Source organism: Rhincodon typus, chromosome 39 (assembly GCF_021869965.1).
Source record: "Rhincodon typus isolate 14 chromosome 39, sRhiTyp1.1, whole genome shotgun sequence".
NCBI lineage: Eukaryota > Metazoa > Chordata > Chondrichthyes > Orectolobiformes > Rhincodontidae > Rhincodon > Rhincodon typus.
Genome location: NC_063370.1, coordinates 4,967,740 through 4,982,740, shown reverse-complemented (window position 1 = coordinate 4,982,740; position 15,001 = coordinate 4,967,740). Strand labels below are relative to the sequence as shown.

At 48.3% G+C, this 15,001-nt stretch overlaps 1 protein-coding gene across 2 annotated transcripts in view; it reads right to left on the bottom strand.

The window, feature by feature from the left end:
- Positions 1-10,953, bottom strand: part of rinl (Ras and Rab interactor-like) — a 33,362-nt gene extending 22,409 nt beyond the window's left edge. The window contains exons 1-3 of one of the 2 annotated variants that reach the window (XM_048618427.1): positions 10,878-10,953; positions 6,902-6,993; positions 3,392-3,784 (exon numbers count right to left, since the gene is read on the bottom strand). In XM_048618427.1, the coding sequence (XP_048474384.1) occupies positions 3,392-3,784; positions 6,902-6,993; positions 10,878-10,903 (511 nt within the window). In that variant the 5' untranslated portion in view covers positions 10,904-10,953. Of the gene's footprint in view, positions 1-3,391; positions 3,785-6,901; positions 6,994-7,070; positions 7,181-10,877 lie in introns of those variants that run through there. The other variant, XM_048618428.1, reaches the window with a different exon arrangement.
- Positions 10,954-15,001: the final 4,048 nt, after the last annotated feature.

Sequence of the window (15,001 nt, the reverse complement as noted above, 5' to 3'; positions counted from 1 at the left end):
TTTTCCCAGCTACCGTCAGTTCTGAGGAAGGGTCACTGGACCCGAAACATTAACTCTGATTTTTTTCTTCACGGATGCTGCCAGACCTGCTGGGCTTTTCCAGCAGCTTCTGTTTTTTTGTCACCAGAACATCACCTGGGTCTCTGGATTAACAGTCCAGTGATAATAGGCCGTCATCTACAGCATTGCAAAAGGCCTTTCGGTGGATTGAGTTCGCACCGGTCAGAAACAGGCCCCTAACTATTGTAATCCCCATTTTCCAGCACTTGGCCCATAGCCTTGGCAGCGCAAGAGCATATCTAAACGTTACTTCAGTGTTATAAGGGTTTCTGCCTCTATAGCCTTTACAGGCAGAGAGTTCCAGACTCCCACCACCCTCTGGTGTAAAAATTTTTTCCTCACATTGCCACCCAAACCTCCTGCCCCTTTCCTTTAAATCCATGTCCCCTGGTCATTGATCCCTGCACCAAGGGGAAAACATTTTTCCTCTCTACGCTACATATGCCCCTCATAATTTTATACATCTCAATCAGCAGTGTGTACCATCTACAAGATGCACTGCAGAAATTCACCAAAGATCCTCAGGCTGCACCTTCCAAACCCACGAACACTTCCATCTAGAAGGACAAGGGCACCAGATATATGGGGACACCACTCCCTGCAAGTTCCCCTCCGAGCCCCTCACCATCCTGAGTTGGAAATATATCGCCGTTCCTTCAGTGTCAAAATCCTGGGAATTTCCTCCGTAAGGGCATTGTGGGTCCCTACAGCATGTGGACGGCAGCGGTTGAGGAAGGCAGCTCACCCCCACCTTCTCAAGGGGCAGTTAGGGATGGGTAATACACGCTGACCCAGCCAGAGTCACCCTCGTCCAACAAATGAATAAAAAAAAACATGTCCCCCCTCTGCTCTGAGGAAAACAATTCCAGATTGTCCAATCTCTTATCATAACTAAAACTCTCCAGCCCAGCCAACATTCTGGCAAATCCCCTCTGCACCCTCTCCAGTGCTATCACATCCCTCCTTTAAGGTGGATTCCGGGACTGCACACAGTACTCTCTCTGTGGCCAAACCAATGCATTATACAGTATCGATAGGGATGGGAGGGACTTCTATTTTGTTTTGGTGGAAGTAACCAGGACCGCAAGGGGCTGTGGTCACAGATAAACCAAATGAGGAACTGAGAAAGAGTTTCTTTGCCCAGGGAGCAATGAGAATGTGGACCTCCCGGAGACGGTGGTTGTGGAGAGCAGAGCACCTAAGGGGAATTTAGATCAATAGACAAGGGAGAAGGGAATTAATTAGACCGTGTGAGCGCACAAATTTTAAGCAGGAGAGAGCGCCTCGAGCTTGTTCTTTTTCGTTCATTCACAGATTGCTGTTGGGGCAGCTTTTTCTCTTCTGTTCACGGGATGTGGGCATCGCTGGCCAGGCCAGCATTTATTGCCCATCCCTAATTGCCCAGAGGGCAGTTAATAGTCAACCACATTGCCGTGGGTCTGGAGTCACGTGTAGGCCAGACCAGACCAGGTAAGGATGGCAGTTTCCTTCCCTAAAGGGCATTAGTGAACCAGACGGATATTTGACAACAATAGATAGATGGGCACCATAAAAACTGGCTTTAATTTCACATTTTCAATTTAATTTAAACTTCACTGCCTGCTGCAGTGGGATTTGAACCCACGACCTCAGAACATTAGCCCGGGGCCCTGGCTAATCCCGCAGCATAACCACTACGCCCCGTGCCTCCCATTTCTCAGCCATCCCAAGTCGCCCTTGAGAAGGCCGTTTTGAGCTGCGTTCCCTCTAATTCTTCCCCCAACTCCCTGTCGCTGCCGTTGTGGGGGTCCTCCAAAGTCCGTGCACGGTAGACATTCCCTGAGCCAGAAGTCAATGCGTTGCCATGCCAATTGGCCTCCAACCGGCTCTACGGTTTAGAATGAGCATCAGTGGTGAGCTGCCATCTTGAGCTTCTGCAGTCTGTGTGGTATAGATACACCCACAATGCCATTAGGGAGGGAATTCTGGGATTTAACCCAGCGACACCGATGGAACGGCAAAATATTTCCCAAGTCAGGATGGTGAGTGGCTCAGAAGGGATCCTGCAGGTACTCCACCCTTCAGTCAGATCATGACTGTGTGTTCTCAGCTCCACGTACCCCCATACCCTTTGGCCCACCCCACCAACCACAATCAGTCAGTAATAGTTCTTGGGGCTAAAAGGGGTCAAAGGTTATGGGGGAGAAAGAGGGGACAGGGGACTGAATTGGATGGTCAGCCATGATCCTATTGAATGGTAGAGCAGGCTCAAAGGGCTGAATGGCCCACTTCTCCTATTTTGTGTTTCATGTGCGCTGCACATTTTTTTGGAGTCCCACTCCATTTAAATAATAGCCTACCTTCTCATTTTTCCAAGCAAAGTGCATGACCTCACATTTTCATACATTAAACTTCACCGGTCACATTTGTGCCCTCTCACTCAACCTATCCATATTCCCTTTTTGAGGTTCTCTACATCGTGTCACAACATGCCTTCCCAACTGTTTTTGTATCGGCAGCAAATTTGCAGAGATTACATGCTTCCTAGTCATTAATACAGATTTGGACAACAATAGCATCAATTGCTGGAGAAACTCAGCGGGTCTGGCAGCATCAGTGGAGAGAAAGCTGAATTAAAATTTAACCTTTCATCTGAAGGGTCTTTCCACTGACCACTGCCAGACCCGCGGAGTTTCTCCAGCAATTTCCATTTTCGTTTCAGATTTCCCGCATCTGCAGTTCTTGGTTTTTGTGTTAATACGGAAATAAATCCTGACTTGGAAATACGTCGCTGCTCCTTCTGTGTCGCTGGATTAAAATCCTGGAATTCCCTCCTTAAAGACATTGTGGTCCACCCACAGCATATGGACTGTAGCAGTTTAAGGAAACAGCCCACCACCATCTTGTCAAGGGGCAGTTAGGGACGGGCAATAAATTCTGGCCCACACATGAATAAAAGAAAGAAAATAATTGAAGGCTTGGGACTGACGTCAGCAAATTGATCAATGGGATACAAATTAATGTATCTCATAGAATTCCTACAGTGTGGAAGCAGGCCCTTCGGCCCAACAAGTCCACACCAACCCTCAGAGCATCCCACCCAGACCCATCCCCCTATAACCCACCTAATCTACACATCCCTGAACACTATGGGTAATTTCCCATGGCCAATCCACCCTAACATGCACATCTTTGGAATGTGGGAGGAAACCCGAGTACCCGGAGGAAACCCATGCAGACACGGGGAGAACGTGCAAACTGCATGTAGACAGTCACCCAAGGGTGGAATCGAACCTGGGTCCCTGGCGCTATGAGGCAGCAGCGCTAACCACTGAGCCGCCACACTGGTTACCTTTGAAGGCTTCCTCTTCTTCCAGGCTCTTCCCAGAATCCGACCTCTCCACAGCATTTCCCAACGCTGCCTCCTGCTGGTTTCGGGGGGAAGTGGGACTTGCTTCACGGCTGGCCCCTGCGGGTTTCTTGCACCTGGTCGCCAGGCGCGAATGCTTGAAAGCGTGAGTCTGCAGTGGGATCTTGGTGACCCATCCATCCCCATGCTCCTTCAGGAACAGAGGGTTGATGAAGAAAAGGGCTCCATTCTCGGCCATCACTTGGATGGAGCACATCGGAATGGGCTGCTTCTTCAGGAGCTCAAAGCTGGATGTGGGACTGACAGCCAACACGTCACCCTTGGCTTCCGGGAATGTCGTATCTTGGTTCTGGTTAAATGGCGATTCCCAGAACACTGGATGGAGACAAGAGAGGAGACTGGTTCAAAGAATGAAATTGGAGGAAGGTATAGGGGAGATGTCAGAGATAGGTTCTTCACACAGAGAGTGGTGGGCGTGTGGAATGCGCTGCCGGTAGTGGTAGCGGACTCAGATACTTTAGAGACTTTTAAGCGACTCTTGGATAGGCACGGAGGATAGTAAAATGTAGGGTATGCAGGGTAGATTGATCTTAGTAGGATAATAGGTTGGCACAACATCGTGGGCCGAAGGGCCTGTACTGTTCTATGTTCTATGTTCTAATGGCTCACTTTGCTTTCACAATGGTTTTCTTTCTCAGTCACGGTCACACAGCACGGAAACAGACCCTTCGGCCCAACCAGTCCGTGCCGACCGTAATCCCAAACTAATCTGGTCCCACCCGCCTGCTAAATAAAACCCGAAAGAACTGCGGATGCTGTAAATCAGGAACAAAAACAGAAGTTGCTGGAAAAGCTCAGCAGGTCTGGCAGCATCTGTGAAGAAAAAAAATAACATTTTGGATCCGGTGACCCTCTCTCAGAACTGATGGTGGCTGGGAGAACGTCAGTTTATGTGCAGAAAATAGGGAGGGGGGTGGGGTAGGGAGTAAATGATAGGATAGAGCCGATTCAATTCTATTTTCTGCATATAAACTGACGTTTTCCCAGCTACCATCAGTTCTGAGGAAGGGTCACCGGACCCAAAACGTTAACTCTGTTTATTTTACTTCACAGATGCTGCCAGACCTGCTGAGCTTTTCCAGCAACTTCTGGTTTTTTTCCCACCTGCCTGCCCCGGCCCATATCCCTCCAAACCTTCCTATTCATGTACTTATCCAAATATATTTTATATGTTGTAACTGTACCCACACCCAGCACTTCCTCTGGAAGTTCATTCCACAGACGAACCACTCTCTGTGTAAAACAATTTGCCCCTCATGTCTTTTTTAATTCTCTCTCCTCTCACCTTAAAAATGTGGTCTTGGAATCCACCATCGTAGGGAAAAGACATCTAACCATTAACATTATCAATATCCCTCATGATTTTATAAGCTTTTATAAGGTCGCCACTCAACCTCCTACGCTCCAGTGAAAAAGGTCCCAGCCCATGCAGTCTCTCCTCGTAACTCAAAGCCTTCACTCCCAGCAACATCCTGGTAAATCTCTTCTGAACCCTTTCAAGTTTCAGCCTTGCTATAGCAGGGAGACCAGAATTGCAGACGGTATTCTTTAGGACGCAGGACAGCGAACTGTGACTCCCTGGTAAGGCTCAGGTGGCAAGATATGAGGAGAGATGTACACAGACAGATTGAGAAAGACGGAGACACATGGCCAGAGGGACATAGATGGAGATAGAGAGACTACAAACAGAGAGATGTACACAGAGATAGAGTCAGAAGTCACAGGACACCAGGTTATGGTCCAACAGGTTTATTCGAAATCACAAACTCTCAGAGCGCTGCTCCTTCGTAGGTTGAGGTCCTTGACTTTACCTGACGAAGGAGCAGCGCTCTGAAAGCTTGTGATTTTGAATAAACCTGTTGGACCATAACCTGGTGTCATGTGACTTCTGACTTTGTACCCCCCAGCACCTCCACATCATGGAGAGAGAGAGACTCACACAGAGAGACAAACACGGAGAGAAAAAGACTGGCAGACAGAGACGTGTCCAGAGACAGTCCGAAAATGATATACACGGAGAGATGGACAGAAAGAGACATGGACACGATCAGAAAGGCGTACAGACTGACAGAGGAAGAAAGTCCCAGAGCGAGATCCTGGAGAGCACACAGGCAGCAAGGCTCGCGGAGAGAGGTGCACAGGGGGAGACTGACGCAGATCTGGAAGGCAGGTGAAACTTGTGAATGATGGGGCTGGCCTGGACTCGTTGTGTACCTTAAAATGAGAACTCCAGCAGCAATGGCTTCTGTCAATGTTGAATCTGTTTTTCCTTCCAGGAGAGTGTGAGCAGGGAGAGAGAGGGGAGGAAAGGAGAGAGGGGAGGGAAGGAGTGAGAGAGAAGGAGAGAGAAGTGGGGAAGGAGAGGGAGGAGGAAAGAACCATCAGGAATAGGAACTGGAGGAGGCTATTTGGCCCCTTGAGCCAGCTCCGTCATTCGATAAGTCATAGCTTTTCCCACATTCCTCACATCCACTTTCCTGCCCTTTCCCCATAACGCTTGATTCCCCGACTGATCAAGAATCTATCTCAGCCTTAAGTATACACAAGGACTCAGCCCCCACAGATCTCTGTGGCAAGGAGTTCCAAAGACTCAACCCTCTGAGAGAAGAAATTCCTCCTCATGTCAGTCTGAAATTGGTGCCCTCTGATCCTGGGTCCTCCCATGAGGCAAAACATCCCCTCAGCATTAACCCTGTCAAGCCCCTTAAGAATCCAATAGGACACAAGGAGATCACCCCTCATTCTTCTAAACTCCAGTGAGTAGAGTCCCAACCTGTTTAACCTCAAAAGAAAAGAGAGAGAGAGAGAGAAAGGGGTGAGTGGGGGAAGGAGGGGGTGATGGATGGAGAGAGAATTGGGTGGAAAAGAGAGAGAGACAGAGAGTAAGGATGAAGAGAGAGAGAGAAGGGAAGGGGGGAAGAGGGAGCTGAGGGGAGAAAGAGATGGAGGTGAGAAGGGAGAGAAGGAGAAAGAAGGGAGGGATAGGGGGAAGATGGAGGGAGAGGGGAGAAAGAGAGGGAGGTGAGAAGGGAGGGAAGAAGAGAGAAGGGAAGGAGGAAGGGATGGAAAGAGGGAAGGGAAGGAGGGGGGAAGAGGGAGAGGGAGACAGAGAGGAAGGTGAAAAGGGAGGGAATGGCAGATAAAGAGGAAGGTAGGGAAGGAGTGAAAGAGAGACAGAGGGAAGGAAGGAGGGTGATGGAGAAAGGCAAGGGAAGGAGAGGGGGGGAAGACAATAAAGGAAACAAGGCTGAGGAGGAGGGAAAAGAGGGGAGCAAAGGAGTGTGAAAGAGAAAGGAAAAGAAACTAAACTCTTTCCAATAACGAGACTGCGGAGGCGAGCGTAATGGGGAGGATATACAAAGCAGGAAATTGGCTTGTGAGAAAGGAAATTAACAAAGTGAATATAAAAAGAGAAACATCAGAAAAACTCACTCATGCCCAGCGCTGAGATCTTCTCCAACTGCTCCTTGCTGGTTGCCTGCAAGATGGCAGTGGGTAGTTGGAGTCGAAAGGGCAAGACATCTCTATAAAATGGAACAGTGTTAGCATGGGAACAGAACAAAACAGTGATAATTCTCACAGTTCCTTCTTTTACCCTGACCTTCCTGTTTTCTATTTTGCAATTACAAACGTGTAAAGCACAGGGTCCTTTTTTTTCCTATTTTCTGAAGCCTCTTTGACCTAAGGAAGATTGGTGTGGTTCGATATCCCATATCTTGAGGTTCCTCACCATCTCTACGTCACTGCTTCTGCTGGGGATGGGAAAGTGATAGAGAGAGAGAAAGAGAGAGAAAAAGGGAGAGAGAGAGAGACCTGCGTTGAGAAAATTGGCCGCAGTCATTTCCTAAAACACAGGCGAGTGTTTTTGATGAGTTCGAGAGGCTTGATAGCAGAGCATCTGAGATCATTGTATAAAAAGTTCAAGAGAGAGAGAGAGAGAGAGAGATGCAATTAATTATTCTCTAAATGAGTAGGAACGCTGTGTCTGGCTGGAGAGCAGAATGTTCAGAGGAGAAGTCCTCAATGGGGGCAGGATGATGAGTTAAAAGCAGGTGATAATCTGGTCACCACCTTACAGGAAAGATGTGGAGGCTTCGGAGAGGGTGCAGAAGAGGTTTACCAGGATTAGAGGGTCTGAGCTATAAGGGGAGGCTGGAAAAACTTGGGTTGTTTTTTTCTGGAGCGGCAGAGGCTGAGGGAAAACTTGACAGAAGTCTATATAAAATTATGAGATGCATGGATAGGGTTGACGGTGAGAGTCCTTTTCCCAAAGCTGAAATGTCTAATACAAGGGGCATGCATTTAAAGTGAGAGGGGGGAAAATTCAAAGGAGATGTGAGGGACAAGTTTTTTACACAGAGGAGTAGGATTTTGGAACGCACTGTCAGGGTTAATGGTGGCTACAATAGGGGTGTTCAAGAGACTATTAGATGCGCACATGAATAGGCAAGGAATGGAAGGATGTGGTCCAAGGGCAGGCAGAAAAGGGATTAGTTTAATTTGGCATCATGTTCGGCACAACACTGTGGGCCGAAGGGCCTGTTCTGTGTTGTTCAGCTGTATGTTCTGTGAAGGGAAGTGGCTCTTCCAAAGAAATAGAATGTTGAATGGCCACTTTCTGTACTGTAAGGCTTCATCCCCACAGCAGTTTGATACGCACAAGCGACTTCCTCATCAACTGCTGAGGACCTTTAAAGCTCAACAGCTCTGAGGGTCTGGAGTCACGTGTATTTTCTTTATTTCAAAAATATGCTTCATTCATTTAAAAAAACATCTCTAAATGCAGATGTGGCCACTACAGCAGTTCCATAGATATTGGAGTTCGATTTTCCCTACAGTTCCAGCAAACCCATGGCATTTCTTACGCAAGATACCATTTACGTGTATTTGAGGCATCAGGTGGGTCTGATAACTGAACGTGCTCCCATTGCACTTTGGGGCTGAAAGATCTCAGACGGTGACCTTTCCCCACTGCACCTTGGTAGCAGCTGCCCCGAGCTTTAGTGCGTCCCTCAGCACGTAGTCCTGGACCTTGGAATGTGCCAGTCTGCGGCACTCAGTCGAGGTCAGCTCCTTGCTCTGGAAGACCAGCAATTCTGGGGCAGACCAAAGAGCATCTTTCGCCGAGGTGATGGTCCTCCAGGTGCACTCTATGTTTGTCCCGGTGTGTGTCCCAAGGAATAGACCATAGAGTCCCGCATGACAGAGCTGCTCAGGTCGAACTTCGACAAAAAATAATCACTGCAGCTGTCTCCAGATTTCCTTTGCAAAGGCGCACTGCAGAGGGAGATGTGCGACAGTCTTAACCCTCCCCCACTCCAGCAGCTGCTTCGAGGGCAGTGCGTGGTGGTACGGATCTCATGGGTAGTGCCCCTCGCACCACCAGCCAAGCGATGGCCTGGTGCTTGTTGGAAAATTCTAGCGACGAGGCTTTCTGCCAAATGACTTTGACAGTACTCTGCTCAGGGAACCACACGACTGGATCCATCCACTCCTTTGTCCCGCAGGTTCTTGAGCACGTTGACCACTTCCTGATGGACTGGAGGTGTCAAAGGTGTCTTTAATTGCAAATTTCTCCACAAAAGGACGGGTGATGCAGAATGGTCCAACTACTCAGAGCCCCAAGCGGCAGCGGGGCCGGTCCCATCCCTAGCAACACCAGGGATAGGTGGTGAGGTAGGATAGGATGGCAGGTTTCCTTCCCCTGAAGGGCATTAGTGAACCAGCTGGGCTTTCACAGTCAGGGTCACTAAGAGCAGCTTTCAATTCCACATTTATTTGGGCAGGGTTCAAGATGGCAGCCCAGCTGAGGTGGATTGGCCTTCTTTCCCCCCCGTTATTGATTCACAGGATGAGGGTGTCACTGACCAGTCAACATTTATTGCCCAGATGGCAGTTAAGAGTCAATCATATTGCTGGAGTCACATGTAGGCCAGACCAGGTAAGGATGGCAGTTTCCTTCCCTAAAGGACATTAGTGAACCAGGTGGGTCTTTCCTCAACAATTGACAATGGATTCACGGTCATCATTAGATTCTTAATTCCAGATATTTATTGGATTCAAATTCCACCATCTGCCATGGCGGGATTCAAACCCAGGTCCCCAGAACGTTATGTGGTCTCTGGATTAACAGTCCAGCGATAATACCACTAGGCCATCGCCTCCCCTTGCCAGAACCTCACCTGGTGCAGGGATCCGTAATTCTAAAAAGAGTTGAGTGTGAAATAATTCAACATAAACATGAGCTGATGTTTTCCCAGCCACCATCAGTTCTGAGGAAGGGTCACCGGACCCAAAACGTTAACTCTGTTTTCTCCTTCACAGATGCTGCCAGACCTGCTGAGTTTTTCCAGCAACTTCTGTTTTTGTGTCAGAGATAGTAGGAACTGCAGATGCTGGAGAATCTGAGATGACAAGGTGCAGAGCTGGATGAACACAGCAGGCCAAGCAGCATCAGAGGAGCAGGAAGGCTGACGTTTCGGGCCTAGACCCTTCTTCAGAAATGTTTTTGTTTTTGTTCCTGATTTACAGCATCCGCAGTTCTTTTGGTTTTTATGAGCCCATTGTCGATTGTTGGAAAAACCCAACTGGTTCACTAATGTCCTTTCAGGAAGGAAACTGCCATCCGTACCTGGTTTGGCCTACATGTGACTCCAGTCCCACAGCAATGTGGTTGAATCTTATCTGCCCTCTGGGGCAATTAGGGATGGGCAATAAATACTGGCTTAGCCAGTGACGCCCTCATCCCGTGAATGAATAAAAAAGTACTCTCACTGGATCCATTCCTGGAGGTTTTCATCATGTGACCTCGCACCACCAACCAACCCAGCCCTCACTCCCTTACCATTGGTCACCTGATGTACCAATCATAGCACCCACCCAACACTCTCGGTGGCCTCTTGAGGTAGGTCGATCATTGAGGCCATTCGGCCCATCGAGTACATGCCAGCCCTGCGCAGATTGATCCAGTCGTTCCCCTGCTCTCTCCCTCTGTCTCCCCCAACACGTTGAGTTCCATCCAACTTCCTTTTGAAACCATTCGCTGTCTCCGCTTTGACCAGCTTCATAAGCGACAGGTTCCAGGTCATCACCACACACTGTGCAAAGAACAGTCTTCCTCATTTTGGCAGGCGCAGGTAGGATGGGCTGAAGGGCCTTATTCCGTGCAGCAGAGCTATAAGACTGTGATTTACATCATTCATCCCGTTCATCTTCCTCCTGTACCTCTTAAAACCTTAAATCTGTGTCCCTGAAGTCTTTGTAACGTCAGTGAACGGGGACAATTATTCCTCATTCTCCTTTCTCCACAGTACACCTGGATCAAATATCCTCCCAATCTCCTGTTCCTCCGAGGAGAAATCTTATCATTTCAGTGATATAACTGTGGGCATTTTGAATGCTCTCTTACCTGCTCATGCAGTAATACGCAATCATTTGGAATAAGCTGCTGAATCCCAGTAAGGAATTTTCCAGAGATAAAACTGTGAAAAATAAAAATTAAACTGGAGTTAGTCACCGAAATCGAGTGGCTAGTCTGTTAAAACAAGACCTCTCCCAAGTGAACAGTGAATCATGGTGGCTCAGCGGTTAGCACTGCTGCCTCACAGCGCCAGGGACCCAGGTTTGATTCCACCCTCGGGCAACTGTCTGTGTGGAGTTTGCACATTCTCCCCGTATCTGTGCGGGTTTCCTCCAGGTGCTCCGGTTCCCTCCCACAGTCCAAAGATATCCAGGTTAGGGTGGATTGGCCATGGGAAATTGCCCCATAGTGTCCAGGGACGTGTAACTTAGGTGGGTTAGAGGGGGATGGGTCTGGGTGGGATGCACCAAGGGTCGGTGTAGACTTGTTGGGCCAAAGGGCCTGTTTCCCCACAGTAGGGATTCTATGACAAGGACAGCTGTAGCACAGGAGGAGGCCGTTCACTCCGCAGTATCTGTGCTAGCTCTCTGAACAAGCAACACAACTAATGCCACTCCTGCCCCTCTCCCTGTAACCTTGCATGTTCCTCTTCTTCAGACAACGATCCAGTTCCCTCCTGAGAACCTTGATTGAAGCTGCCTCCCACATGCTCTCGGACAACACGTTCCAGACCCTCACCCCTCGCCATGTGAAGAAATCTTCTCCTCCTGATACATTTGCTTCGTTAGCTAATCGTTTCAGAATGATCCCTCCACCAGTGGGATCGATTTGTCCTGAGTGAACCATCTAAACACTTCAATTTAATTCTATCCTGACGTTACAAGTTTCTGCTTACCAGGATGTGCTATTATTCTCAACAGATTGCCTGTATTATTATAGAAACCACCCTAGCCCTGCAGCGCAGGGCATTCAGTCCATCAGGTCTGCACTGACCCATCCTACTCACCCCAACCCCTTTTCCCTATCCCTGTAACCCCGCATTTCCCATGGCTAACCCACTCAGCCTGCACATTCCTGGACACTACAGGACAATTTCCCATGGCCAATCCACCCTAACCTGCACACCTTTGGACTGTGGGAGGAAACCGGAGCACCCGGAGGAAACTCACGCAGACGTGGGGACAATGTGCAAACCCCCACACAGAGAGTCGCCCGAGGGTGGGATTGAACCTGGGTCCCCGTGAGGCAGTAGTGCTAACCACTGAGCCACCCAGGTCCCTTGAGATTTTGAACACCTCGATCAGATCTCCCACCCGGGTCATAATCTCTTCCATCTTCCATCTGGCAGAAGATATAAAAGTTTGAAAACACGTACAAACAGATTCAAGAACATTTCCCCCCGCTACTATCAGACTTTTGGATGGACTTCTCAAATGTTAACGTCGATCTCTCTCTCCACCTTCTCTGCAGCTGTAAGACTGTGTCCTGCACTCTGTCCTGTTACCCTGATGCACAGTACAGTACAATCTGCCTGTAAAGCACATAAGACAACACTTTTCACTGTATCTCGGTACAGTGAAATAAATCCAAATCAAACCAAATCTCCTCTTAGGCCTTGCCCTATCTGAGAGAAGACAGCCCCTAATTCCCCAGTCCATCTGCGTCAGTAAAGTTTTTGATTCCTGGGACTGTAACATAGCAGTTTTGTTCTCAGCTGCTCAGAATCAAATGGGATAGCATTTCCGAGAGAACTCCCTCTCTCCCCTCCTACTATCAGTGTGAACGAGTTACACAAAAGCTGTACGTCAGAAAGCAGACAGCAAGGTATTGTCGCCTTTACGTGGTAGACACAGTACACACCAAAGGAGCTAGCTTGTGAGACAAAGACTTGCATTTATATAGCGCCTTCCACCTCCTCAGGACACACCAAAGCCCTTTGCAGCCAATAAAGGAGTAAGTGGCAAAAACGGTAAAGTCACTATAGGTCTCTCATTAGAGAGAGAGAGAGAGAGATGGTTGGTGGTGGGTCATCCTGAGGTTCATCACATCTCAGGCCATGGGAGAGGTTGAGAAATTAGGACCTTCATAGTAATCTCAGCCAGAGTGGGAACCGTTGGTATCGCAGACCAGCTCCCCAGCTGACTGGCCCCAGAGACAGGGTCACTTCATGAAAACATGGCTGGCCAGGCCAAAGGTGGCAATATCATTGGGTTAATAAGTCTGGAGCTCTGGGCTCAAACCCCACCATTCCAGCTGGTGGAAATGAAATCCAATAAACACACTGGAAATGGAAAGGGGATTTCATTAAAAGGGAACATGACAATTTGCAAACTCCCTCCAGTCACAACTTGATAAGGTGAAGCTAAAGTCACTGGAGAACCATAGGGATGCTCTCTGTTAGAGAGAGAGACAGCTAGAGGTGAGTTTAACCTTTTTTTTAATGTGGGATGTGGGCGTCACTGGCTGGGATAGCATTTACTGCCCGTCCCTAGTTGCCCCCTTAAGGTGTGAGTGAGCTGCCTTTTTAACCCACGGCAGTCCATGTGCTGTGGATTGACCCACACTGCCCTTAGGGAGAGAATTCCAGGATTCTGGAATTCTGAAGCCGATATACTTCCAAGTCAGGATGGTGAGTGGCTCGGAGGGGAACTTGCAGCGGGGTGGTGTTCCCATGTGTCTGCTGCCCTTTTGTCCTTCTAGATGGAAGTGGTCATGGGTTTGGAAGGTGCTGCCTGAGGATCTTTGGTGAATCTGAGGGTCAGGCAAGGTTGAGAAACAGAGGCCTTCATGCTAACCTCAGCCAGTGCAGGAATTGTAACTCACTCTGTTGACATCGCTCTACATTGCAAACCAGTCGTAGAATTCCTAGCGGCCTGGTTTTCAACGTATAATGCAATCAACAAACATGTGGAATTAATCCCCATATACAAACCCATGCAAAAAAGAACTGGAAACGACACAACTCGACTTAACAGACCGGACAGTATAAATTCCAAGCTGAGTAGAACAATATCGCTTCATCGGAGACCACACTGATAATGTTACCTAGCATGGGGATGAAACATCTGTACGATAACCAGGCAGCTCGGTGAGCAACCCAACAACCACAGAGATCACAAAGCTGCACAGCATGGAAACAGACCCTTTGGCCCAACTTGTCCTTGCTGACCAGATATCCTAAGCAAACCTAGTCCCATTTGCCAGCATTTGGCCCATATCCCTCTAAACGCTTCCTATTCATGTACCCATCCAGATGCCTTTTAAATGTTGTAATTGTACCAGCCTCCACCACTTCCTCTGGCAGCTGATTCCATACACACACCACCCTCTGTGAGAAAAAGTTGCCCCTTCGGTCCCTTTTAAACCTTTCCCCTCTCGCTTTAAACCTGCGCCCTCTAGTTTTGGACTCCCCTACCCTGGGAAAAAGGCTACTCACCCTATCCATGCCCCTCATGATTATATAACCCTCTATAAGGTCACCCCTCAGCCTCCAACGCTCCAGGGAAAATAGCCCCAGCCTATTCAGACTCTCCCTGTAGTTCAAACCCTCCAACCCCGGCAACATCCTTGTAAATCTTTTCTGAACTCTTTTAAGTTTTACAACATCCTTCCTATAGCAGGGAGACCAGAATTGAATGTAGTATTCCAAAAGTGACTTAACCAATGCCCTGTACATCCTCAATTTGATATCTCAACTCCTATACTCAATGCAGTGACTACATCATCGAGCCAACTAAGCTAATCAACCCACAACGTGATAAAAACCAGTCTAATGTCAGTTGGGGGATAACTATTAGGCTCTGGAATGAACTCTCCCTGTTTGTCTTTCAATTACTGGCTGTGGGATAGTATTTTTGGATAGTTATGTCTGCCTGAAAGGTCAAGTGGGACGTCAGTTTAATATCTTGTCTGAAAGACAGTTTCTGTGACAGTGCAGCACCCCCTCAGTACAGGGTCAATGCCTCTGGGTCCACCCACTAATCCCCGGTTTGAGTTTGAGACGAACACAAGACATGAGTAAATTGTTACATAGAACATAGAACATTACAACGCAGTACAGGCCCTTCGGCCCTCGATGTTGCACCGACCTGTGAAACCAATCTGAAGCCCATCTAACCTAAACTATTCCATTATCATCCATATGTTTATCCAATGACCATTTAAATGCCCTT